Below are 27,360 nucleotides of genomic sequence, written 5' to 3'. Positions count from 1 at the left end.
CCTTTGTAGCAAATCTAACATGCTGGCCTCCCTCTTGTGCAATGCCAGTGGGAGGGCTGTCTACGCATGGTACCCCTCCCCACCTTGCCCTGCACCCTGCAGAGAACCACCGCCACTTAAAAGCACCGGGATATTGGAAAAGGGTGCCAGACCATCAGGTCCCCATGCCTTGGGACCAAACCCACGAGGGCAACGTGACCCACACCGGAAAGACCATTGGAAGCCTTCTAACCGTTTGACCTCCATCCTCTCGTCCGAGTCTTAAAACCCACAAAAAGACCTGCTGAACAGGACAGGACACTCGAGACCCCAGAGGGTTAACCGTTTGCCCAAATGATGCAACGGGCAGTAGACATTTCGCGCTGTTATCTGCAAATCAAAACAGTGTCTGCCTTAAACAGATGCAATTTAAATCAGTCGGTGACACCTCAATAAAGCCAAAGAAAAACACAGCGAATATTCCTCCCCTGAGAAAGGTGTTCCTCTTAGTTCTCATTTTATGTTTTTTTATTTCCCCTGCTGGATATTTTGAACAAAAATGTTTCTCTGTATTCCCAAATCTGGCAGTTCACACCGGTTCCGGGTGAATTAGCAACAGACGTCCTTTTTAATGCATTCTTGGACCCGCAACAGGAAAATGATTACTTTTAATTTTATGTACTTAGGGATTTTTCAGTAGCCGTGCGCTAGCGAGGAACCATGCAAGTAAGGTCTGAGCTGTGTCATCTGTGAGATGCGCCCCACGTGACCGAGAGAAGTGAGGATGTGACAACTCGAAACACGAAAAGTGGAAAGTTAAGGGCATGCGTGGAGTCAGGAAGTTAACACTCCGTCCCAGAATGAAGGCAAGGAATTATTAAGAAAAAAAAAAAAGGAAGGAATATACACAATCACTAACCACCAGACGTTGTAAGTTAGCAATAAACGCGAAGCTCGGTGAGAACCTTTTCTACGAACCTGAGAAGATGCTTCTCTGGCGGGAGTCCCAGAGACCAGAGAGTTCCCGGGCTGTGGACTGCGCACAGGGGCCCCCCCTCTGCACACGGAGAAGTCCGGGAGGTCCTCGTGGCTGGGCTCGTGTTCGTGCCTTCATGGCCATCGGTAAGCAAGTAACAGATTTGGACCCAGTCTCTACGATGTTGGTGTCCAGATGACAGAAAAGACAACTCCAGCGCATTTCTCTGCTGAAGGGACGAATGCAATGACTACGGAGCTTGGACGGAAAACCACGCCTGGCATGTATCTTCCCCGGGGCTCCCCTCAAACAGAACACGTACGTCTTGCCGTCTAATCAGCAAAGCCGGGTGTAGACGGGGCACGTGCTAGGGTCATCACTCGACGGACAAGGAGTCAGAAAGACAGACCAAAAGCTTGAGGACGGTGCCCGCTGGACCCGCCCACCTGGGAGGCGAGTGTGGTGCTACCTCCCTGACCCATGGGTCAGCCAAGAAGCCTCCCCAGCCCAGCCTCGCAACCCGTCCCGCCTTGGAGGGAGCCCCGGGCACCATGCACGGCTGTGTTTCCCAACAGCCACAATGAGAGGTGTTTCTGACGCAGATGCCCTGAAAATCTGGTTGGTGCCGACACAGAGGAAGCTGAAACTGGGTCGTAACCCACAGACCAGCCTTCGCCGCGCTCACTGCTTCCCGTTAAAAGTGCGTCTTCCCACATACGGTGACATCCCCAGTCCCCAGGCCTTAGGACCTGGTATCTGGGGGTTGTCAGTCACCCTACCCCAGGCAGCATGCTCCTGCAGGACCAGAGCACCGTGCCCTCGCCTTGGAGCTGCAGTGTTTGCTCGACACCCAGTGGCTGAATGAATGGATGGATGGATGGATGATGGGTGGAGGGACAAATGAGAGGCAGTCATTCCTACTGTTGAGCAAAACTCATCGAGGCTCCACGGAGGGGACAAACGAGCAGGTTTACTGGGGAACACATGCCTCAGGGGTCCCACCTTTGCATCCAGTCTTGCCCCGGGGTGGAAGGTCGCCCATCCTGGTGCGTGCACAGCGCCCGCCTCCCGGGCTCCCTGACCGTCGGCGACAGGCGCAAACCCAGGACCCCCATGCCCGCCGCACCACGGACGCCGCCCTCACTCACCCGGCGGTGCACGGGCCCCTCCGGCGGCTGGAAGCGTCTCTGAGCCGTGAGGAGGCTTGCGGTCCGATGCGGAGGGAGCGCGTCCATGTCTCCGAGATCACGTTCAGTCTCTCCTGTGCTGGGCCGGTGACAGAAGAGCTGCCATGCAATTAGGAGGAGCCATCGGAGGCCAGGGTCCTACAAGGTCCAAACGGTTCTTGGAGCCCGTCTTAGCCCGGGGACCGTGGCGTCTTTCAGGAGCCAGGAAGCTGATTCTCCCAGTGACGGAGGAGGCTGGGGTGGCCAGCAGTCACCGCGCCAGCCCACCCTGAGACTGTACTTGGGAACAACCTTTGTGATGACGGTGACAGTGGCTGGCACAGCTGCGACCATGACCTCAGGCCATAAAGGGCTCTCGGACGACATGCAAACCCTCCAAAACTGGGGTCTCCCCAGAGGTCAAGATTCTGCTTCTCGGGACACAGTCCTGGCTGGCAGAAATATTAAGGCGAGGCACGTCTCCATGCTGGGTTCACCGTAGGAAGTAATTCTGGTTCCGAGACACATCAGTCAGCGCGGTAGGGCCTAGCCGAACATCTGAGCAGCCCCGGGAGGTGTCAGCAGCGCAGGGCTGGAAGCCGCGGTCTGCATCTGCCTGGCTCAGGGAGTCCTGAAATGCGCCCGAGAGGCAGGAGGACTTGAGGATGTCACAAGGAACGCTGATGCCCAGAGGAATGAACTTGGGAGTTTTGTGGTCGGCGGGGCTGAGCACCCGCCATTCGCAGAGGAACCCCCAGCGCGCAGCCAAAACCCACCAGCCTTACTGGACCTTACGGGAGATCTTCCCCACCAAGGCCAGGCTTGAGTGCATCGACGGTTTGACGGGGAAGGGGGTGCCCTGGGAGGAGGGGGGTTCCTTACTGGCTGCACACTGGCTCCTATTTCTTGAGGTTGGAGCAGAGAGGACTATGGCACACGCAGCTGAGGGCAAAATGAACGTATGCGTCCCTCGTTCACGCTGCATTAGCAGTTCCAAGCTGGCGGCAGCAGAGCATCAAGCCAACAGGCGCCCTGAGGAGCCCAGGGTCCTGGGCGGCCGTGCGGCTCCCTGGCCCGGGAAGCCCACCCTGGGGACGTGCAGAGGAAGCCATCGCCTCCACGGCGTCCCGGGTCACCAGGAGAGGAGCGGGCGTTTCCTGGGATTCCAAGGCACCCTGTTCATGCAGCATGTGGTGGATTAAATCCTAATGTCTACCAAAAAGGTGCGAGCGTGTCCTAATGCCTATTAATTGTGAGTTGTATACATACATATTTTTTTAAGTCGAGGTACAGTCAGTTACAATGTGTCTGTCTCTGGTTGCACAGCACAGTGTCCCAGTCATGCAGATACAGACATAATTCGTTTTCATATTTTTGTTCTTGTTGTTACTTGTGGATATGACTTTGTTGGCAAAAAAAGGGTCTTGGCAGACATAATTCATGATGAATCTTCACTTGAAGAGGTCATTCTTGATTATCCAGGTGGAAGGGAAGGACCTGAGAGGAGGTCCTCCTGGAGGAGGTGGCCCTGCATTCAAGGACAGTGTCCTCAGAAGAGACAGAAGAGGAGAGACGCAGACACAGAGGAGACGCCACGTGGAGACGGAGGCAGAGACGGGAGGGAGGCGGCCACCAGCCCAGGGATGGACGCCTGGAGCCCCCAGAAGCTGGAAGAGGCAGGAGGGACCCTCCCCTGGGGCCTCCGGAGGGAGCGCGGCCCTGGGACACCTTGACCTCAGACGTCTGGTCTCCAGGACTCAGGGAGGGTGGATGTCTGTGGTTTTTAGCCTCCCAGTTTGAGGTTATTTGTTACAGATGCTCCAGGACACATACACACGGCATCTCAGTGAGCTGTCTGAGCGAGCAGGGCCTTCCAGAGGGGCCACGTGCCCCCGTCTTCACACAAAGACCTGAATTCCCTGGGGGGCTCTGCAGACGTGTGACATACAGGCCACGAGGATGCATTAATTGGTCTTGTGAGTCACATTGTTGGTCGCCATCTCTCCTGCAGCTGGAATGGAGAAGTCCAGGAACCTCTGGTGCTCAGGTGTCATTGTGCCCCGTGACCTCTGGGTGCACCCCGTCTCGGTGCTGGTCCCCGGTCCCTGTCATCCTTCCTGTCACCCGCGGCTGTCCCGTGAAGGGCGTCAGGATGCTTCTCAGCCACGCGGACGCCCTGCGGAGTCTACGCGCCCTGCAGAAGGGCCCGGCCTGCTCCTCTCTGGCCGCTGTGCAGAGTCTCACGTGCTGGGCTCTCAGCTCTGCCAGCCACAGCGGCACTCAGACGAGGGGTGCGCATCTCAGATGAACGTCCCGGGGGCCTTGTCCTGGTCTCCTGCCGGTTCACGCCAACATCTCCCGGTTCTGCGGCACAGAATTCACAGCCTCTTGTGCATCTGTAACAGAAACACCGCCCCTGGGGTTAGACACGCCTGAGGGCCCCACCTAAGTGCCACCAGGAACTTGAGGCTGGTGAGACGTTGAGTCTTTCTGAGGGTAAATTCCTACCCATTCGACGGGACTTCCAAGCCTCACCCGGCACACGGGGCCAAAGCCTGGGGCCACGAAGTACGGCCCTAGGACCAATCTGACCTCACCGCTTTTTTTGTAAATAAAGTTTTATTAGAACACAGCTGTCTGGGGGAGCATGTGTCTGTGGCTGCTTCTGTGTTGTGTGGGAAAACAGAGCGGTTGTGACCCACTGCATAGCCCCAAGTACAGAGACATTCATCAGCTGGCCCTTTATGTAAAAAGTTGACTGACCCAGAACCCTATCTGTCTGTGTCTGTTTGTCTGTCTATCCATCCATTTTTTTATCTGTCTGTCTATCTATCTATCTATCTATCCATCCATCCATCTAATCTATCCATACATTCATGTATTTATCCATCTAATCAAGCTATCAGTCTGTCTATCCATCCATGTATTTATCTATGTATCTACATATCTATCTATCCATCTGTCCACCCCATCTAACCATCCATCCATCTATCCATCCATCTAATCTATCTATCCATCCATTCTATGTATCCATCCATCATCCATGTATCTATCCATCTGCCCATCTTATCTATCTACCATCTATCTAGTACCTATCTTTCTTTCTCAGTATCATGTCTAGTATCTACATACCTACCTATCTATCCATCTATGTACCTAAAGTAGAACATAAAAGTATTCAACACTCTTTTAGAAAAAACAGATGAATGATGAATGAATGAATGAATGAGTGCGTAAGTCATGTTTGTGAAAGGCTCTAGCACTCCATCTGGGAACACAACTCTCTGGAATCTTTTCTTGTCTTTTTCTTCTAAAGCAAAGACAAGCAACCCTGGAGAGGCAGATTCGCTGAACACGGCGTTCTCCACGTGCAGCGAGGGCCAGGTTGGTGAGATGGGGAGCCAGTGACAAGTGGACATGCGGAGGAGAACGCACATCTGACGTGACAAGCAGGGGGTACTGTTCATGGCGCGGCTCCCATAAGATGGGCCACATGTCCGATGGGGCCACTCCAAGTGTCTGGGGACAGCGTCAAGACGGCAGTGTCCTCTGATTCCAGGCTGTGCCTGGGACACTTAGGGGAACTTTCCACCTGCCCAGGGCTGCCAGGGGAATGGCACGTCCACAACACTGATGCCCACATGTCCAGAAGACCCATCTCCAGAAATAGACTGGGCAGCGTCCGTGCACTCACACCCACGCAGAAGCAGCAGATGTTAAAAGCAAGAAACAGCTTCAGCATCTCTGTTTAGAGGCGGTTTTGTTTATAGAGTTTAGCGCCTTAGCCGAGCAAAGCACCATGCCTGAGAGGCAGGAGACAGAAGGAGAATCCGATCCCGATTTTCTTGAGTACCCCAAAAGTGAGATGCGTCTTCCTTCACATTTTATAAGTGGCCGTTAAATAAACACTCCGTTCCAGAAAAGGGAGCCCTCCTACACTGCTGGTGGGAATGTAATTTGGTGCAGTCACCATGGAGAACAGTACGGAGGTTCCTTAGAAAATTAAAAATAGAGTTACCATACGATCCAGCAATCCCACTCCTGGGCATGTATCCAGGGAAAAATATAATTCAAAAAGACACCTGCACCCCAATGTCCACAGCAGCACTATTTACAACACTCAAGACCTGGAAACAACCTAAATGTCCATCGACAGATGATTGGATAAAGAAGATGTGGTGTATTTATACAGTGGAATACTAGTCTGCCATAAAAAAGAATAAAATGCCATTTGCAGCAACATGGATGGCCCTGGAGATGATCATACTAAGTGAAGTAAGTCAGAAAGAGAAAGACAAGTATTATATGATATCACTTCTATGTGGTATTGAAAAAAATGACACAAATGAACTTACTTACAGAACAGAGACAGAAAACAAACTTATGGTTACCAAAGGGGAGGGGGAGGGATAAATCAGGAGTCTGCGATTAGCAGACACACAGCACTGTATATAACACAGACACACAACAAGGCTCTACTGCACAGCACAGGGGACTCTATCCAATACCTTGCGATAACCTCTAATAAAAAAGAATCTGGTGCTGTGCACCTGAAACTAACACAGTATTCTGAATTAACTATAGTTAAGTAAATACATTTTTTTAAAAAAACAGTCCAGAAGCATGGCTGATTACTAACTGTCTAATAGCTCTCCTTCCATGTTAGAACCAGAAAACAATTTATAAAGCATCTGTAGCCACGTGGGAACACCACCCTGGAAGAGCTGCTGGCAGTGATGCCAACGCAAGGATATGCTAGGAGCCAAAATGCAGTATGGAGCCTCGGTGGGATTTTGACAATTGAGAGAATGGGGGGTTAGCTGACCGGCAGTCACTGGTCTTGAAATTCAGGGCACCGTCCGACAGGAAACACATGTAGACCTTTTAACAGCCTTCCAAATGCCTTCTCTGTCCAGGATGGAACTTGAGAACCCAATAGCCATTCTCAGTGTGAGGATTGAGCCGTCCTTGCCTGGCTGGGGGGTGAAGGAGGGTGGGTTCTGGTGCCCATGCAAGGATCCACGAAGCTGTTTGAGATGTTCATAGGCACTGAGGACTATGACTTTTCTGTAACACTGACTGAGGTGTTGGTATCTTAACACAACTCAACTTTATTCGTGCTCAGTTCTCAAGATGCAGGGCCGAGCTCCTTCCAAAAGCTGCAGGGGAAGGTCCTTCCTGCCTCTTCCAGCTTCTAGGGGCTCCAGGCCTCCCTGGGATGGTGGCCACCTCTCTTTTATCTTGTCCTCCATGGTCACATGACCTCCTCCTCGTCTGTAATCAAATCTGTACCTGTCTCTGGTCAGTAAAGTTGTGATTACCCTGGATCAGCCAAGACGAGGTTCTCATCTTTAGATCTTCATGAGACCAGCAATGATTCCCTTCCCAAATAGGAACACACCCACAGGTTCCAGGTGTCAGGATGCGGACACAGCTTTCGGGGAGTCACCATTCAGCCCACTGCAGAGGGAGCTGGACGTCACCAGGACCGCCCCACCCACCCCTCTCCTGTTCCCAGGGCACAGAGGGCGGCCTCCACGCTGCTGGAGAAGAAGGTGTCTGCACCTGAAGTCCCTGAGGGTCCATGAGGGAACAACTGGTTGGGGAAGGACCGGATGGACCGTCAGGGGCACCCACATCCAGGGCAGCGTTGGCATTCGACATGAGGATTAGTGTTAGTGTCGCGGTATGAGGTGGCACCCCGGGCATGCAGACGTCTCCAAGAGGGCAACACGCACGTTTAACAGACAATGAGAGGAAAGGTGGGGAGACCCAGAGAGAGGCCAAAGGTGGCCACTGAATGGTACTGGGGGGCGAGGAAGCCAATCTTCAATCAAGGTTCTAAAAATGGGGGCTATGTCTAGACCCCCACACCCTGTGCAGATGACTCCTATGATTGGCTTAGTCCCGGCCCCTGTCCCTGTCCTGTCCTACAGACCCCATGGTGAGGTGTTCCTGACCTGTCCTACAGGACCCATGGTGAGGTGTTCCTGACCTGTCCTACAGGACCCCTGGGAGGGTGTCCAGGCCCCCTCACTTACCACACATCCTACAGAATTCCTAAAGCTCTGGTGAGGGTCTGTCCGTGAGTCACAGGGTGAGAACCTGACAGATGATCTGAAGGCTGCGGGGGCAGCTGTGAACCGACCCCTCTGAAGATGGTCGAGTGGAGCACCGATTGCCCACGTGAGCCTGGATCAGCTGACTGTGGGGGGCTCCCACCTCCCTCCGTCCAGGACCCACAAGTCAAAGCTGTGTGTCCGTCATAAAGCGTGAGCGAGAGGACCGAGGACACAGGACCCCTCCAGACACCAGTGCCCTCAGTCCCAGGCGCCCTGAATGTCTCTGTCTTACCGGGAACGTTTCTGCCCCCCGCCGTGTACCTGGGCCTCTGTGCTGAGCAAGGAACACCGCACACGTGGGTGGCAGGATTTAATTACCGTTGGCACCTGGAACAAACGGACACTTTGGGGATCACAAGGTTTACGGCTGAGGACCACCGTAAATGTCTCTTTTGCTCCTTGATGGCCTGCACACAGCAGGGCAGCGGACGGGAGATGCTGGGGGGGCAGAGCCCTGAGTGGGGCGGGGAGGAGGGGCCGAGAACGATGGAGACACGCAGCCCGGTGCAGACAGACCTGCGAGTGCGGGACTGAACGCGGTCCCGCGGCGTGGCTGCTACCCCGACAAGGCGTCCTGGGTCACGTCAGCGGTGCCGGTCAACTGGCAACTCCTGGCCCACAGCTGTCGCTGCAGCTTTCGGTCATACGTGATCGCCAGAGACCTGGTCTCTTTCTCGTTGTAAAGGTAGCGGCCGCCGACACCTTCCAGCGCAGGGGAGACCGCCGCGTAGACGGAAGTCCAGGATCCTTCCTCTGGGGTCTGCGGGGAGAGGGAGATGAGAGTGGGGCGTCAGCCTTCAGAGCAGAGCACGCGAGGGGCCCTCGCCCACACGGCAGCTGTCAGGTGACACAGAACGAGCATCATCTGGGTGGACAAGTGCGTGTGGGAGGCTGGTGGCCAGCCTGGTCCAGACAGCCTAGTCCGGCCAACCTGGTCCAGACAATCCGGTCCAGCCAACCTGGTCCAACCAACCTGGTCCAGACAGCCTGGTCCAGCCAACCTGGTTGGGCCAGAGCCCCGGAGCTGTTGCAAAGCGTGCCCCGTCTCCCCCTCTTCTCTCCTTCTCTCCGTCTCCGTCTCCATGTGTGTCTCTCTCCGCTGCATTCTGCTCCTCAGTCGAGCAGGACCTGCCCCCAGGCCCCAGCCTCCCTGCTCCTTCCAGGCCCCTAATCCCCCGCAGGTGGAGGGCGCAGGGTGTCACAGTGGAGGGGACCTCCTGCTGTCCTGGGAGAAGTGACTGAAGGGTGAGTCCTGACGGGGCCACCCTGGGTCCCTGCAGAGATGACAGTTTCCCAACACACAAGAGGCAGTTTTATAAAACTGAGATGGAGTTGAATCACAAGATCACAGGTGTGCGAGACGTGCAGCTCAGTGACTCAGTTCCACACACACGTTTTTCTCAGATCAGCTTGCCTTACAGGTTATCACAAGAGCCAGGGACCCGTTCTAACTTCAGCGGCGTCTAAGACGCTCTTGTTTGCATTTACAGTTCACGCTGCCCCTCCTGGGCAAGCGAACCCTTAAACGAGCTCCTGGAACGAGCCTGTTCGTAGTCAGCCCAGCTCCACGCCGAGGATTCACGGGTACGTGCCCAGAACGCCCCGCCACTGTCTCGTCCCTGCAGGGAGGCACCCCCACCCAAAATGCCCCGTGTGGTCCACCCCGCTGGGGTTTCCCGAGGACATACCCAGCCGTCTCCGCAGAGGCTGCTTCTCTGGGGCCCCCCAGTGGGCTCTATCCGAGGGTTCCGGTTCCCCCACACGCTGAAAATCCTCTTGTCTGGGTAACAGTCCTGGGGCTGGGCGGGTCTCACCGGGACACGTGGACGGCTGTCTCAGAGGGGCGTGGCTGTGGCGTGCGGGACAAAGGACACAGGGCTGTGCCCGAGACTCAGCTCCCGCCCGGGAGACGGGATGCAATGGAATTGTCCCTGACGGTGGTGTTTCTGTAGGAGAGTTACCCCCAGACACAAACGTTCACATGCACACGTGCAAATACACCCCCCCACACACACACACCACCCCAGGGTGGCCCTGACCAGACAGAGCTTTATGCTGACACAGAAAAGGGACAGGTTAAAAAAAAAAAAAAAAAGAGCTGTCTCTTTGCTCCAGTGTATCTTATGCAGAACGAACCAGATCCACCCACCCTCCTGTATCACGTCCTTAAGCACACGATCGATGCTGGGTTATAAAAAGCAGCCTCCGATCACTGGCGGAACGTTTCCAAGCCTTTGGCGGATCAGGAACACGGAGGAAACGAGATTTCACGGGGAGTGTTTTAATTCCCAAATGTTTTGACAGCTCATGAAATACATGGTTTTGTTCATTTATTCTCCCTCACAGCTGATGTCCCTGTCCGAACCAGCACCCAGCGGGGCGATGACACGTGACACCTGCGTGAAGGTAGGATGTTGTGAGAAATGCTGAGATGCACACGTGGGTGTATGAGCATGCACACACACGCATGCATGCACACAATGCACATACGCTCACGCATGCACACACATGCACACGAGCTCTCACACACATGCACACATCCGACTTTAACTCTGAGGCATTCATCTGTGTCCTCTGGAGGAAGGGGACGTGCCAAAGCATTGGTGGGGGGAGGTCCCAGGACCTGGGTTCAAATTTCTGCATCACCTCTTGTGAACCAGAGACCTTGCCCAAGCCCTGCTCCCTCCATGAGCCTCTGCGTCCCCACCTGCAAAACGGGAAGGGCAGTAATCGCTTATCGGGAGCAGTGAATACAGCCGGGAAACAGAAACACGACTGCGCACGATAAACAGCAAGCACGCGAGGGCGACGGTGAGTCCGACGGGCCAGGCGCTGTGCCAGGCACCCACACGCCGGCTTACAGCCCCACACCCGAGGCTCAGAGAGGTCTAGTCACTTGCCCACGGCTCACAGCCGGTAGGTGCAGAAGTCCTCACCCCAGGACCTCAGAATGGGGCTGTGTCTGGAGACGGGGTCTTTAAGGAGGTGATCGAGGTAAAACGGGGTCACTAGGGTGGGTCCTGATCCCAGAGAACTGGGGTCCTTATAAGAAGAGGGGATGAGGACCCAGACACACAGAGAGGGACACTCACGGGAGGACACAGGGAGGAGACGGCCGTCCACACACCAAGGAGAGAGGGCTCAGGAGACCCCAGCCCTGCAGACACCCTGAGCTCAGATCCCAGCCTCCAGGACCAGGAGACGTGAAGGTCTGTGGTGTCTGTTGCAGCCGCCTGAGCCGATTCGGCGTCCAAATGATCCCTCTCTTCCAACAAGAAACATACCGGGGAAGGGCTCCGGGTGACAGCGGCTCTTCTGGGGAGGGACCCGCTCCCGGCACACAGACAGCCTCTCACCGGAAAGCCCCATCCCAAATCGCCTCCACTCCCCGTGGGTTCTGACGCTCATTCCAGCTGCACCAGGAAAACCGCTCGGCCGGACGGCAAGCGGAGCGTCCCCGTTCCCAGGGGCGTTCCTGTCGACTGAGTCCTCCCCCAGGGCCAAGCGATCGGGTGGGCGTCTGGCCCTGAGGCCCAGGTTCTGCCAAGTAGACCCAAGATCAGCGACGCCCACGGCAGGTGGGAGATGCTTCTTCAGCACATGCCCAGTGAAGGCATGTCCTGCCGTGGACAGAATGTGTGTGACCCCGAATTCATATGCTGAAGCCTCAAGGACTAGGAGGCAGGGGCTTCGGGAGGTGAAGAGGGAGACACGAGGTCATGAGGGTGGGGCCCCCGAGGTGGGTTAGTGCCCTTATGAGGGGAGGAAGACACACCAGAGCAGTGTCTCCATCGGGTGAGGACACAGCAAACATGCAGCTGACCATAAACCAGCTGCCCCTCCCACGCACACCTGCCGCCCCCCACGTACACCTGCATCCCCTCCCACGCACACCTGCCGTCCCCCCCACGTACACCTGCCACCCTCCCGCGTACACTTTCCGCAGTTCCCAGCAGGATCTGATCATCTGCCCCCTTCAGCCGTCCTGGGCAGGCGCTGTTTGGCAGCGTGTCCCCAGAAAGATGAAGTGTGTTCCCCAGGCGCCGTGTGAGGGAGAGCGGCGTCACTTCTGAGCAGATGACGAGGCCCCGTAAGCGATGCTTCCTCTGGTTCACACGACATACCCCATTTTATCTGCAGCTTAAAAAAATGATCTCTGAGACTTGTAAGAGACGTGTCAAATGTGAAGCCACACGGGTCGGGTTTTGTCAGACGTGGTGGGATCCGAGAACAGGTGCCCGCGGTGGTTGGGGGTGGGGGGAGCCTGGCTGAGGGCTCGACAGGTTTGTAGTTTAAAGTTTTCCCCGCGTGAGGCCATTCTTGAGTCTCGGGGGCTGTCGGAGCCCGAAGCTACACACCCTGTTTCAATCCAGTTCAGGACAACAAACGTTTATTAAATGCTCACCAACATGTGGTTGGCTCCCAAGGCAAAGAAAGGCAATTTTGGAAAGACGCCCCGCCGTCCTGGAGCGGACGACCAGCAGGGCAGGGAAAGGGGACAGAGGATGGGATTAAAAGTGTGCTGAACAGAGCTGCAGGCGGTGTACGTGCGGCCGGAGGAGAGGAAAAACGCATGCTTCATAATTGCATAATTATAGAGGGCCTTCCAGTCTTGGAAACGCTTTGACATCGACGATGCCAGCCATGGGCACAACACTCAGGAGAGAGCATTACCCAGAATTAACAAATTACGAAAACCGAGGGGCACAGCAGAGGGAGGGGAGGGGCTGCGCTGAGTGGCCAGATCTCGGTCCTTCCAGAGACCCCAACCCTCTCCATCCTCCTCCTCTGTCTGCCTCCAGGTGACAGACGTGCCCCCTGTGCGCGTGGCCCCGCGTATCAACTCCCTCCCCGCCGGCATCTCCGAAACCCCACCCTCTGTCTGCTCCTCGGAGCTGCAGACACACAGTCGTGGCAGCCCGGCTGGCGTCCGGGAGGAGAGACCCAGCTCTCACACCTCAGGGGTGACCGTCCTGAAGTCCCCGCCTGCCCGTCCCCCACTCTTCCGACAGGCACCACCACGCTCTCCAATTTCCCTGCATCAGAAACCCCAAAGGCTCCCCGAGTCTTTCTTCTTTTGTCTTTCATGGTCAACCAGCCAAGACCTGGTGATTTTATCTCTGGCATCGTTTGCAGAACAATCTCTGAGTCTCCCTCACCGCCATGTGCGACCCCATCACTGCAACAGCCCGGCACCAGACCTCGGGGCCCCCCGTGGCCTCCTGTCCATCGGATGCTCTGCAGGTTGGATGCATCTGATCCTAAAACCTCGTCGCTGACGTCCTGGGACGCGGTCCAGCCCCAGCGTCTGGGACACGCGTCGCACGTGACCGATGGTAAGCTTGTGCTCGTCTGCGTCCGCAGTGGGGCCGGGGCCGGTTGTCCTTGGGACAACTGAGACGGAAGCAGCTCAGGTACTGCAGGGCTCCAGGGTGCACACGGGGACTCAGCTGAAATAGGGGCACGGAGGGTGTAACCAGCCTCCCCTTGAGCCACTATCTGCATCACACTGAAGGTCCCAGTCTCGCTCAGGTCCTGGGAGCTTGGCCCAGCCTTCAACCCTCCCGCAAAGGCTGCACCCTCCCCGAAGCCTCCTTCACACCCCGCTCAACGTCTGCACCCCACGTCTCCTGCCCCCGACAATGGGTAGCTCGTTGCCACCAGACTTCTCCATCGAGCGCTCGTGAAAACGGCTGAGAAGCCAACCGATGGCTCACCGCTGGCGTTCTTGTCGCCCTGGTGCAATCGTGGGGCGTGCCCGCACAACGCCCCCCTAACCGCCTTCACAGCTGTGTGCCCGGAGCACGTGTGAGACGCCTGCAGTCCCAGAGGACGTCACGCCCAGACTCCCTGCTCCGTGCCTCCGGGCGAACCCCAGCTGCCGGGATTTCTTGTCCACGATGCGCCGGAGAGGTGGGCTGGGCCAACCTGCCCACGAAGGCAGCATCTGAAGCCCACGAGCTCGCCAAAGACGTGAGATGGCGGTCTTGAGAGTTGAGGTCCGAGGAAAGAGCTGGGGGCCTGAGTTTCCTCTGGCTGCTCCCACAGGTCACCAGGAACGTGGTGGCTGAGAACAGCGCAGCGCCGTTAGCGTCTTCAAGGTCTAGGAGGTCAGACACGTACCATGAACCCGGGCTCCCATCCAGGCGTGCGCAGGGCTGTGTCCCTCCTGCAAACTCCAGGTGGAGGGTCCGATTCCTGGTCTCTTCTCAACTCTCAGAGGCCACTGCATTCCGTGGCTCGCGGTCCCCTCCTCCACCTTCAAAGTCAGGAACCCCACCAGCTCTGCTCCGACTGCCATCTCTCCGACTCGGGCTGTGACCCTCCCACCTGTCTGACGAGGACCCCTGGGAGGACGTTGGGCTCCCCTAGACCAGCGAGGACCTCCGACAAGAGGCTGAATTCCAAGCGGGGGGAGTCATGGGTGCCGGGTCCCCACAACATGATGGAAAGTCAACTGGGGCTGTCGGCATTTTTTAAGACGCTCTGACACCGTGTTTGGAAGCGGGATGTGTGGTCCCTGACCACGGAGCAGCTCTGGATTCAAAAGCATCCTGGGACGTGCCTCCTGGAATGGATTAATTAGTCCTCTCACCCTCTCAGCCCATCCACCCAAATGCCATGTCTTGCTTGCGTGGATTTAGATGCGTGGTGAACAGAACCCGCCACAGCTGGTCCTGCATTATGACAAGGGCCCGCTCCGCACTGCAGATGCGCTCATTTTACTCGGAGGCCTGATAAAGGCATTTTCAAAGGGGCCTGGGTTGCTGGGGAGAAGCCCCGACCAGGGGACCAGACGCGCTCAGCATGGAGAACTGCGCTTTTTCCTGGGACACGCTGATCTGGAGGCCGCGGGGGAAGGAGCCGGGGTGGCGTCCCAGCGCCACGGCCCGATGGCCCGGGAGATGCGGGTTTTCTGTAACAGAGCTGCATTCGGAAGGGCACTCACGTCACCGGAGGCCGTCCCTGACGCCACTGCACCCATGTGCGGAAAGGTCTGGATTTATTTGTAGAAAGAACCAATTAAGCTCTGATCTTTATAAACGTTAACACCCTCCTGATTTCTTTTCCCCTCAAGGTCGTAACTGGTTTGCCCAGGTGACCGGCTCTGCATTTGGAACCAAGTTCACGGTGGCGGACAAGGCGTAGGTCAGAAGCTTCGGACGGACGTGACAGAATGGCACCAAGGGACGCATGGACACCAGGTCTCTGGTTTGTTATAAAAGAACAGAACTCAGAAACAGCCAGATGGAAGACGTGCCCGGGCAAGACTTGGGCAGGGGCACGAGTCCTCCCACGCCCCGTCCAGGCTGCCACTGTCCCGGGACCGCCACGCGTTCACCAACCGGGAAATCCTTTGAAGCGCCCCCTCCCTTTTCTTTTTGTTTTTTAAGGAGGCTTCCTCACATAGGCACGGTTGGTTACATCACTGGCGCCGGCGTTGGGTTCAGACCCCAGCCCCTCTGCCCGTCCTCGGAGGCTAGGGTGGGGCTGAAATTTCCAACCCTTTAATTGATTATTTTTTAATTCATATACATATTTTTTTATTGAGTTATAGTCAGTTTACAATGTTGTGTCAATTTCTGGTGTACAGCACAGTGCTTCAGTCATACATGAATATATTCATTTTCATATTCTTTTTCACCGTGAGCTACCACAAGATCTTGTGTATATTTATTTATACATATAAACATACGTATATGTTTATCTATTCTGTATATACCTGTCAGTATTTACAAATCTTGCACTCCCAGTCTGTCCCTTCCCATCCCTCTCCCACCTGGCAACTACAAGTTTGTATTCTATGTCTGTGAGTCTGTTTCTGTTTTATATTTAAGTTCATTTGTCTTCTTCTTCTTTTTTTTTTTTTTAAGACTCCACATATAAGCGATCTCATATGGTATTTCTCCTTCTCTTTCTGGCTTACTTCACTTAGAATGACATTCTCCAGATTCATCCATGTCCCTGCAAATGGCATTATTTCATTCTTTTTCATGGCTGAATAGTATTCCATTGTATGACTATACCACAGTTTACCCAGTCATCTGTCGATGGACATTTAGGCTGTTTCCATGTCTTGGCCATTGTAAATAGTGCTGCTATGAACATTGGGGAGCAGGTGTCTTTCTAAATTAGGGTTCCTGCTGGATATATGCCCCGTAGTGGGATTGCTGGCTCATATGGCAAGCCCATTTTTAGTCTTTTGAGGAATCTCCATATTGTTTTCCACAGTGTCTGCACCAAACTGCATTGCCACCAACAGTGAAATTTCCAACGCTTTAAATCTCTGCTTGGTTCCCCTGGCAACCAGTCCCCCATCCTGAGGTGAGGGCCAGAGGTCACCTCATTCACATAACAAGAGACACCTTTCTGGCTCTCATCACTCAGTAAATTCCAAGGGTTTCAGGAGCTCTGTGCCCGAAACAGGGACAAAGACCAAATACGTATATTTCTCTTTAGAAACCACCATATCACAAGCGTCCAGAAAGACGTGTGCAAAACAAGAGAGGACTTACATTCAGTCAGGAAACAGCCCCGTCTGAAACCTCCATGCTCCCTCCATGATGTTAAAATGCCCCCCTCCCAGGGATAGATTAGGAGTTCAGGATTTGCAGACACTAACTACTATATATAAAGTAAATAAACAAGGTCCCACCGTACAGCACAGGGAACTGCATTCAATATCTTGTAACGAGCTGTAATGGGAAAGAATCTGAGAATACATACATACATACACATGTATGTATATGTGTAACTGAATTGCTTGGCTGTTCGCCTGACACTAACATTGTAAATCAACCACACTTCAATAAAGAATAAGAATTATTAAAAAAAAAAATGCCTTTCCCAAATTCATTTCCGTTAGGGTGATGACACCAGGTCTGAGGGGAGGCCAACAACTGAAATGTACGAAAAAAAAAAAAAAAAAAAAACAAGCAAACACGTCCTTAGAAAGAGACACCCGGGTCGTCAATCCTGTCTTGCTAAAAGGCGATCCGGAAAAACACTTGGGTTTGGGGTCAGGAGGGGCAAGACAGGAGAGGGGTGGGGAGGGCACCGCTGGAGAGGAGAGGGAATTCGGAACAAACGGCGACCATGCAGGGGTCCGTCCGCGATCAGCGAAGGATGGACCGGTGGACGCGCGGGTGGGGGTTTGCACACGGGTACCGGCGGGAACCCCTACCTCATGCCCTGCAGACACCCTCCAGGCTGCGTAAGGAGCTCACTGCGACGAGGATAAAATAAAACTTCTTTCATGGCAAGACTAGAACAATTTACACATAACAGTTTTCTCTGCCCTTCTGCCTCATCTCCCCACACTGCGCACTCTGCGTGTGCGTTAGGCAAGGACCAAACCTCCCCCCTACCTTGGCAAAAACACCTGCTCAGCCCTCAAGAGCGACCTTCTCCCAGCATCAACAAGACAGCTCCTTAAAGAGAGCGTTCCTTCAGGATGTTGTAAGGGGTCACGTGACCCACCAGGACACCGCTTAGACCTGGATTCTGTACACAACACGTCATTTGATGAACTCTGTCTCAAAAACCTTCTATCACTGTGCCTTGATTTCACATGGGCGGGACAGTTTTCAGACGATTATAAGCCTCAAATTTTGTTCAAATAAAATTTGCCTTTCTCTCTTAGATGGACCGATTAATTTTTCGTCAACACAACTGAAATTACTGGAGCTGGAATTTCTCAGCAAGAGGCCAACCCAGAAACCATGCAAGGTAGCCAGCAAACCAGAAGGACCCCCTGAAAGAATGAATGACAACAAAAAAAGGCCTAACCCCTCGATTCATTGTGACGTAAAGGACTTTCTCGAAGACCAGAAGGCACAAGAATTATGGGGGTAAAAACGTGGAATATGAAACACTCGGTTACGTTCCTGATATGCAGGAAGATTTTTTTTTTTTCTGAATCAGCACCCAACCCCCAATAAAACACACATGGAACACCGTCCCCAGAGGACAGAAGCAAATAATTCACACGAGATGTCACATTCATAAAGGTGAGCCGAACTTTAAATGGAACCACAGAGGGGAACTTGGGGATTCAGGAGATGTGGGTTTGGAGGTCCTGGTGAGGAATATGTAATTGTAGACAGTGTCACCAGATGCTGGGGACCAGTGGCATCCGTTAATTTGGCTTTGTCAGCATCTGGGTTCCGGGATGGCCCCAAATTCTGGACGGAGGAGACGCAGAGGAGGAGAACTCATGGAATCACTATGATTTACGGCCCCCGCCCTCCCCTCCAGGGCTCCGACAATCACATTCTCATCTCTGTGACCCCGCGGGGAGGACGAAATGAACACTGCCCACCCGCCAGGGCTGTGGGAGCCCGAGCGTTTGCTGCTGAATCAGCACCGCCCACAGAACGAAGATGTGCAGAGGGAAGAAAAAGTAATTCTAACAATCAGCAAGATGACTGCCCACGGGGAGGGTGTAGCTCAGTGGTGGAGTGCGTGCTTAGCATGTACAAGGTCCTGGGTTCAATCCCCGGTGCCTCCATTAAAAAAAAAAAAAAAGATGACTGTGCAGGAAACACACAACATGACTGCTGATGGAAAAAAAAAAAAAACAACAACGCAGATTTATGCAGGTTTAAATGGGACTGCGTTTGGTCCGGGAGCAAGATACTAGAGAAACACGAGCAGAAACGAGGTGGGGAAATCAGGGTACTGGATTTTCTGTGTGCATGGCCTCTAGAGAAACAAACCCCTTTTGAAGAATTTGATGCTAAAGAAATCATCCGAGAAAACAGCCACGTGGAATGAATCCAGGGGCCCTGTCCCACCCTGGCCGTGAAATTTCACCCCTGGGCCTCCAGGGGTGACACTGGTCTTTACAAGTCCCACTGGGTTAACCTGGCGATTAAACGTGTATAAAGGGATTCATTTTAGCCTGTGTCTCATATGAAGGGTGATGGTTGGGAAGTTAATTTTTTCTTTAATGATTACTGTATTTATCAGGGTAAAATGGATAATGGACTAAATGTACCAAAAAGGAAGCTGGATAAAGAAACAAACACCCCAGGGGCAATATAGAGGAGGGAGGGGAGAAAGAGGGACAAACTTACGCACAAAAGGAACTACAAGGACCTACTGTGCAGCACAAGGAACATAGTCAGTATTTTACACTAACTATAAATGGACTATAACCTTAAAAAGAAAGAAACAGACACCCTTGCATACTAGATCCTGACAGATCACTCGGACAAATGCAAACGGGGAAGGATGAAACATGAGGTGGGATTCAAAGTGCCTTGGATTTCCTCGTTTGTAGCCTCTGCGTCATTTAAGCCACGTTCGTGGGGGCAGGCACAACTCACTAGCCCTTTTGTGTGTCCCTGGCTCCTATTTGTTGGGTCCTGTGCCATGTGTCACCGGCTCAGGGTGGTCCCCCTGGATGGTGAGAGTGCTGTGTATTTCAGCCACGCCTCTGCCGTCACCTGGGTGCCCCATGGGGAGGCCACTTCAGAGGTTCACTCTGTGAGAAACTGAGGGACCAGGCAGTGCCTTTTGAGGGCAAGGAAACCAAGGGCACCAGAGACACCGGAAGGAGACCCCACACACCACCTCGTCTTTGAAGAAATTACCCTCCGAGAAACCAATCAGACCTGATTCAGAAACACCTGCAATCTGAGGGTCTTTGGGAGCAGCAGAAAAGCCCACCGCCCTCCTCTGCCCCAGGTCACTTTTCTACTTCATAAAAAAAAATACTGTCAGCCATGGGCCTGCACGGGAATGGCCCGTCTCTGTTCCCTGTCTCAGGGATGGGGCCACAGGCTCTGAGACCACGAGGGCAGTCACCCTTCTGAGGACTCAGAGGACAAGCCTAACCAGCCCACCCCGCTAAGTGGTGGCTGCACCCGATTCCCCACCAGTGGCCCTGAGGTGGCCGTCCCCGCCTCCTCGGATCATGCCCTCGGAGTCTTACCTTGGAAAACCACCAGCCGAATATCTTCTTCATGAGCCCCGTGCCCCAGAAGACGTGTCTGTAGAGGTCGGTGTTGACCACGCCGGGGTCGGCCACGTTGGCGGTCACGTGGCTGCCGGCGCCGGCCAGCAGCGCCTGCAGGCGGTAGGTGAACAGCACCAGGGCCAGCTTGCTCTGGGCGTAGGCGCCGTGCGCCGAGTAGCCGCTCCTGCGGGGTTGGGGGTGGGGGGAGCAGGTGTGAGGGGAGGTCTCCAACCGCGGGCTGCCGAGGACGTCACCGAGGGACGCCCCCAGGTCTCAGTGCAGGGACGTGGACGGTGTGCACCGCCGGGAACTGGCTGCTCTGTTTCTTCCTCTTTGGAACGTTCTACACTTGGGAGATGCACTGACGCCTGTCCTGCTCTGATGCAGAATCACCAGCTCCTCCCTGTTGACACCTGTTTCTCACACTTTAGGTTATTTCCTGGGGCTGGCGGGGGTGCACAGAGGGAAAACCAGGATGCCTGCAGGACAAAACCCATCACTGCTCCTCCATTAGGGATGGCTCGCCTTCTTCGTGCCCCAACAGCTCCTTTTCCTTAATTTTCTTTGATAGGAATACAGCCCCCACCCATAGACAAGGTTATGTTTACTTTCAACCTCAGTGGTGTCTCCTGAGTTAGAAGAAAAGCCATCCCTGCAATTCACCCTTGTAGGAGTTTAACACGAGGATTAAAAGTAATAATAATAAATTAAAATAAAACAAAAATCAGAATCATTATATTAGATGCAGAAAAAGCACTCGCTGGGATTCAACACCACTTTTGTTTTTGTTTTTGTTTTTTGTTTTTAATTTTCTTCTTTATTTATTTTTAATTTCTATTTTTTAATTAAAAAAATTTGGGGGGGTAATTAAGTTTACTAACTTACTTATTTTTTTAGAGGAGGTACTGGGGATTGAACCCCGGACCTTGTGCACACTAAGCATGTGCTCTACCACTTGAGCTGTACCCTCCCCCTTTCAACACCACTTTTGGATAAAAGCTCTTACCAAATACGAACGAATAACTGAAAAAAGTAAACTCAACTTTGAATGATTCAGAAAAGCAAAATGTTGTAGCCACTATGGAAAACAGAAGGGAGGCTCCTTAAAAAACTAAAAATAAGACTTACCATCTGATCCAGAAATCCCACTCCTGGGCATATATTTGGAGGGAACTCTAATTTGAAAAGACACCTGCACCCCATGTTCATGGCAGCACTATTTACAATAGCCAAGACATGGAAGCAACCTAAATGTCCATCCACAGACAACTGGGTAAAGAAGTTATGGTGTCTACACATAATGGAATACTACTCAGCCATGAAAAAGAACGAAATAATGTCATTTGCAGCAACATGGATAGACCTGGAGATTGTCATTCTAAGTGAAGTAAATCAGACAGAGAAGGACAAATACCATATGATATCACTTATATGTGGAATCTTAAAAAAATGGCACAAATGAACTAATTTATGAAACAGAAACAGACTCACAGATGGAGAAAATTTATGGTTACCAAAGTGGCAGGGAGGGATAAATTAGGAGTTTGGCATTAGCTGGTACAAACCACTATATATCAGATAGATAAACAACATGGTCCTACTGTACAACACAGGGAACTCTATTCAATAGCTTATAATAACCTATAATGAAAAAGAATCCAAAAAAGGACATATATACGTATAACTGAACCACTTTGCTGTACACCAGAAACTAACACAACATTGTAAATCGGCTCTACTTCAATTAAAAAAAAAGTGTTTTAAGTGAAATGAGAAAACGTTACCAAGGAAAGCACATAAAAGGAGAAAAATGATAAAAGCAAAAGGGAAATACTTAAAAACACAGAAAAACAGTGCAAGTAGAAATGATATCATTGGGAAATCAGCCTCGTACACTTAGTTGCCCGGTGAGACTTTCTGAGAAACCTCACAGCATTCTTCTAAACAGCACGCGTCGGCGCCTGCAGTCTGTCCACGTGACAAGCATGCCCACCCCTCCGGGACGTGGTCCCACCTCCTGCCCCTTTCTGGGCAGCATCTTTCTTCCTCATCCGCTCGTCCCCACATCCCCAGAACCAGCCCACTTGTCAAAAGTGGCCACATGCAACCTCTGAGGCTTGGCCTGGGGTCCATGCAATTTAAGCTGGAAAACAAACCCCAGGTCCTTTGTCTCAGAGATGAGTCGGAGCAGGTCATCCAAGGGTGACAGAAGACGAGCTGCTGAAGGAGTTCCAAACACAACTTCTTTTGGAGGGAGGAACTGTGACAAAAAAAATAGGGCAGTTCTGGGCACACATTCTCTCCCCTGAGCCAAGACGAGCCCCAATCCCCCAATTACCATCAAGACACTGGTTTTTGGCAAATTCCTTCTGTCTCTTCGCTGCAGGAGAGGAGGAAACTGCAGGAAAGAGGGAGTGATTAAGTAGGAGGAGATGAAAGCTGAAATTTCGTCTTGGCGTTGGGCCAGTTCGACATCACATACACACATTCGACCCTGCACTTACAGGGTTGTTTGGGAGGAAACGGGGGTGATGAATTTAGAAAGAAGACAGTGAGACATACACGAGCAGAATTCTCAAGGGTAAATCAACGGCTTGTGTAATTACGGTTTTATACATCAGGCGGACAAGAGAGAACTGAAATTCTTTAAAAATAGTACGTGAGGGAAAAAGCCAATACATGTCTCTGTGGGAGGGGAAAAAAAAGAATTCCAAGAGTACACGTAAGTTCAGAAGAGGTTCCCTGGTAGATTTAAGGATAAAGAAATACTCACAGTGGAAATGGGAAAAGAATGAAAGCCAACACACAAGAGGACGTGATTCCCCCACGAAGATTTGTAAATGAAACCTCAAGGAATGAGCAGAGACATCTGATGTTTAAAACAATGAAGAAACTCCTACAATGTTAACAGAAAAAAGGCAGGCAAAGGCAGACTCAACCCACAAACTAACACGGAGGTGAAAGAAATTCATGAGACGTCTACATGGCTTGAGTCGAAATGTGAGATTTTTAATAACCTGCTTTTGTAATAAATGGTGTCAAAAGGTAGAATCTGAAACCATGAAAATATGTTTGTTTTTTTAAAAAAAATAATTTATTGATAGAACTATTTAATAAATAATGTGAAACAAAAGTAGAGACAGTGCTGGGGTAGACTTTTTGTTGGGGAGGAAATACTTTTCTCCGATACTTTTGAGTTCCGTCACGAGGGCATGCAAATTAAACTGGCACCTGCCAAATTAACAAGAAAAAAAAAATACCGATTTTACTTCTAATTCTACACATGTGTGGGACTTCTTAGGAAAGAAGTGAAACTCCAAAAGAGTTGGGAAGTCTTGTTTCTTAAACAAGCATGAGTTTATGCTTTTATTCAGATAAGGAAATTCCAGAAAGCCACCTTTCTGCATATCTTGTGTCTCAGTAGCCTCCAGCTCAAAATAATCTTTATGTGGATGTGGCATATATTCGGATGGCATATTCAGACAACCGTCTCTCTCTCTCTGCCTTGCAGACAAGAGAATGAAAGGTGAAGAATGGTAGTTTGGACACCATATACACATCTCTGTGTATGGAATCAAAGGCTCAACAATTCTTTAAAGGATTGTTGGTTGAAAACCTAAGAGAACATTACAGAGAGATGGGAAACCCTACTCTAAATTGCAGCGCCATGGCTTTCTGGCTGGGAAGAAGACCCTGGGTTTTTGGACGCCTTTGTTTCATATAAACAGTGTGTGCTGTTTACTAGAGTGACGATTTTACCTGGTCTAGGTCTGCCATTGATCTGAGAACCGGCCTAAGCCCACTGCAGTAGTTACACCGCTGCCCTGAGCTACTCGAGTCCAGGTGCTCAGTGGACGTGGTCAGCAAAGGCCCCCATTCTTAGCAAGATGCCAGGAACATAGCAGGCCCTCCCTTTCTGCTGAGCCAATGAGGTTTTCAAGTTATCATCAAAGAAAAAAATTACTATTGCCAAAGACAATATATGCACATCCACGTATTTGAACTTATAAAAATATATACATGTAAGGCTTACATTTTAATAAGGTAAAATGCAGGGAGAGAAAAAAATTTTTTTCCCTCTATACTTTTAGGTTCTGTCCTGGGGCCTGCAAATCAGACTGATAAAGGACAGTTTAACAAGGGAAAACAGTTTTAATTAGGTTTCATGTTCCAGAGGATAACAGAATTAGAGACTTGGCTGTGACTCAGATCTCAGTGATGACTGACTCTCCAACGCAAGTCAGGGTGAAATCATGTGTCTTAAAAGGTTAAAGATGGATCAACTGGGGAGAGACACATGGTGACTGTTAGGAGGCTGAACTGTCCACGCCCCACCCAAAAAAAAGATCTGTGGAAGTCCTAACCCTTAGGACCTCAGAATAGGACCTAACTGGGACATAGGGTCTTTTTTTAAATTTATTTTTGGGGGGGGGGTGCTATTAGATTAACTTATTTGTTTATTTTTGGAGGAGGTCCTGGTGGGGTATTAAACATGGTAAGCATGTGCGCTATCACTGAGCTATAACCTCCCGCCACCTGCCACAGGGACTTTAGAGAGGTAATGAAGTTAACATGAGCTTGGGTGGGTGGGCTGTAATTCAATATGACTGGTGTCCTTCTAAAAAGGGGGATTTGGGGCAAAGAGACAGGCACACAGAGGAGACCATGTGAAGTCCCAGAGAGAAGATGCCCGGGGCAGAGATGACCAGAAGGTGCTCACACAGAGATGACGGCACAGATGGGGAGATGCGTTACAAACCCAAGGAACCCCAAGGTCAGGCAAAAATACCAGAAGCTGGCAAGAAGCCTGGAAGAAACTCTCCTCTGAAACCTCCAGAACCTCCTTCCCCTAGAACCTCACCATCATGTCCAACCAACCGACCTCGATCTTGGACTTCCCACCTCCAGGACTGGGAGGGAATAAACTGGTGTTCTCAGCCACCCAGTCTGCAGGACTTTGTCACCATGGCCCCAGGGAACTTGTACAGGAAGCAACAGAAAAAAGGCGGACTTTCCCAATGCTGATGTGTTGCACCAAAGAAGAAGGAAGACAGAAAGCCAATGGGAACAAGGAGACATTCCTCCCCGGAAGGGAGTAAGCCTGTAAGAAGCACGTACCTTGGGAGGGATGATGAACCCAAGAGGAGGGTGTCCTTACCCTCCAGAAGGAGACAGCAGGGGGGACCCGGTGGAAGTCCACTCTGAGCCCTGGTCTCCAGGTGGACCTTGGTGCACGACGCCACTGGAAACACGTCACTTTTACCCAAAAGAAGCACCTTGGTTAGTGGCACAGGACGCAGCCACCCCTGCAGCCAGGAGGTCCTGCTCATTCTGCCACCAAGAGCCATCCCATCTTGTCCAAGGTCAGAGCTAGGACTGGGGAGAGGGTGGGGCTCACCTGCCTGGTCTCGGTGAACAGCAAAGTGATTCAGTTATATGTCCATTTTTTTTTTCCAGATTACTTTCCCACCCCCTGGGTTCTGATAGAACAGGTCAGAAATGGCTGGGAGTGAGATCTGCCTGCGCAAACCCCAGGGCTCCTGCAGGACTCTGGGTGTGGCTCAGGCATCCCTGATGCCCATCCCAGCACAGCTCAGATTCCTCAGGACCTGGAAGACCCTCTTACAGCCCCACACAGGGGACAGGAGACCCACAGACTGGGGCGGGGAGGGGGGCACTTAACACAATGGGAATTCACTTCCTCCCAGTTCTGGAGACCAGACATCTGCCATTAAGGTGATCTCCAGGTCCACCCATGTTGCTGCAAATGGCATGACTTCATTCTTTTTCATGGCTGAGTAGTATTCCATTGTATAAATATACCACAGCTTCTTTATCCAGTCATCTGTTGATGGACATCTAGGTTGCTTCCGTGTCTTGGCTATTGTAAATAGTGCTGGCAATGAAGTGTTATTTTAACGTACATGTTTGTTTTTTACACAAAATGCTATTGCACAATGAACAGAATACAGTCTAGCGTACACATGACTTTTACGTGCACTGGGAAAGTGGTGTGATGGCCGCCTTTGCAGTGTTCTGGGACGGAGCCTGCGGTGTCTGGAAGGTCTGTGTGCATTGGTCGTTCCAGTTCCTATTACAGGACAGGTTTATGTGAGACAGTCAGGGCCTGTGCACTGGCGTCACCGGGCAGGGGGACTTTGCTCAGTGCGCCGCTGTCATGGGTAAGCCCCAACCTCCCTGGAAGCCCACGGGGCCGCCGGCATCGCTTGCTCACTTACCTGCTCTGGAGGTCGTCCAGGTTCAGCTCCCCAACATAGTGCGTGGCCGAGGACACAGTCACCACCCTGGCGCTGTGGCCAGGAGAACCGGATGCTTTCAGGGTGTCCAGGAGGAGGTTGGTGAGCAGGAAGTGGCCCAGGTAGTTCACCCCAAAGTGCTCCTCAAAGCCGTCCTCAGTGCTCCGCTCAGGGACCATCATCACGCCGGCTGGGGAGACGGGGAGTTTCAGGGAGAGGAACATGGGGCAACATGAGATGGAACAGCCGCCTCCCGCAGAGGGACGAGGAAGCAGCCTGGGAGCCCAGAACGGGGGGGGGGGGTCTGGTCCTCACTGCCTCTCAGCCTCCTGCCCTGCATGCTGCGGGGGCGAAGCCAACAGACCAGTAAGACCTCTCCTGCTCTCAAAGTCTGCCCTTCGGTGGCCCGAGCTTGCAAATAATCACAAAACAGCAGCACCCACCACAAGATCAGACTGTCCTGCCTGGAGGTTCCTTAAAAAGCTAAGAACAGACTTACCATATGACCCAGCAATCCCACTCCTGGGCATACACATACCTGGAGAAAACTCTAATTCGAAAAGACACCTGCACCCCAGTGTTCACAGCAGCGCTATTTACAACAGCCAAGACGTGGAAACAGCCTAAATGTCCATCGACAGGTGACTGGATAAAGAAGATGTGGCGTATACGTGTGTGAGTCTGTGTGTATTTGTATGCCTACCGTAGACGTGTTTGTACGTGTGCACACGTATGATATGCACGTGTGCGTGTATTTACATGTATGCAATTGCATACATGCACACACACACTTATACACGTTTCTGCATCTGCGTGTTTACTTGTGTGTGCATCTCCCTGCACGTATGTATTTATAAATGCCTATCAATTTACACACGTGTTTTCTTAGGTATTTGTG

At 52.2% G+C, this 27,360-nt stretch overlaps 1 protein-coding gene across 5 annotated transcripts in view; it reads right to left on the bottom strand.

Annotated features, from left to right (window-relative positions):
• The window catches only part of LOC105097381 (dehydrogenase/reductase SDR family member on chromosome X), a 225,620-nt gene that overhangs the window by 92,082 nt on the left and 106,178 nt on the right, over positions 1 to 27,360 (bottom strand). For 4 of the 5 annotated variants that reach the window (XR_010379290.1, XR_010379291.1, XR_010379292.1 and 1 more), the window contains exons 5-9: positions 26,445 to 26,652; positions 20,182 to 20,389; positions 8,760 to 9,003; positions 2,104 to 4,517; positions 958 to 1,184 (exon numbers count right to left, since the gene is read on the bottom strand). Coding sequence is in view for 1 of the 5 variants with exons in the window: in XM_064482645.1 (XP_064338715.1) it covers positions 8,800 to 9,003; positions 20,182 to 20,389; positions 26,445 to 26,652 (620 nt within the window). In the remaining 4 variants the exon portion in view is untranslated. Of the gene's footprint in view, positions 1 to 957; positions 1,185 to 2,103; positions 4,518 to 8,540; positions 9,004 to 20,181; positions 20,390 to 26,444; positions 26,653 to 27,360 lie in introns of those variants that run through there. The other variant, XM_064482645.1, reaches the window with a different exon arrangement.

The sequence above is a fragment of the Camelus dromedarius genome, chromosome X (genome assembly GCF_036321535.1).
Source record: "Camelus dromedarius isolate mCamDro1 chromosome X, mCamDro1.pat, whole genome shotgun sequence".
NCBI classification, from domain to species: domain Eukaryota; kingdom Metazoa; phylum Chordata; class Mammalia; order Artiodactyla; family Camelidae; genus Camelus; species Camelus dromedarius.
The sequence above is the reverse complement of the archived record's forward strand: the minus strand, read 5'-3'. Positions and strand labels throughout refer to the sequence as shown.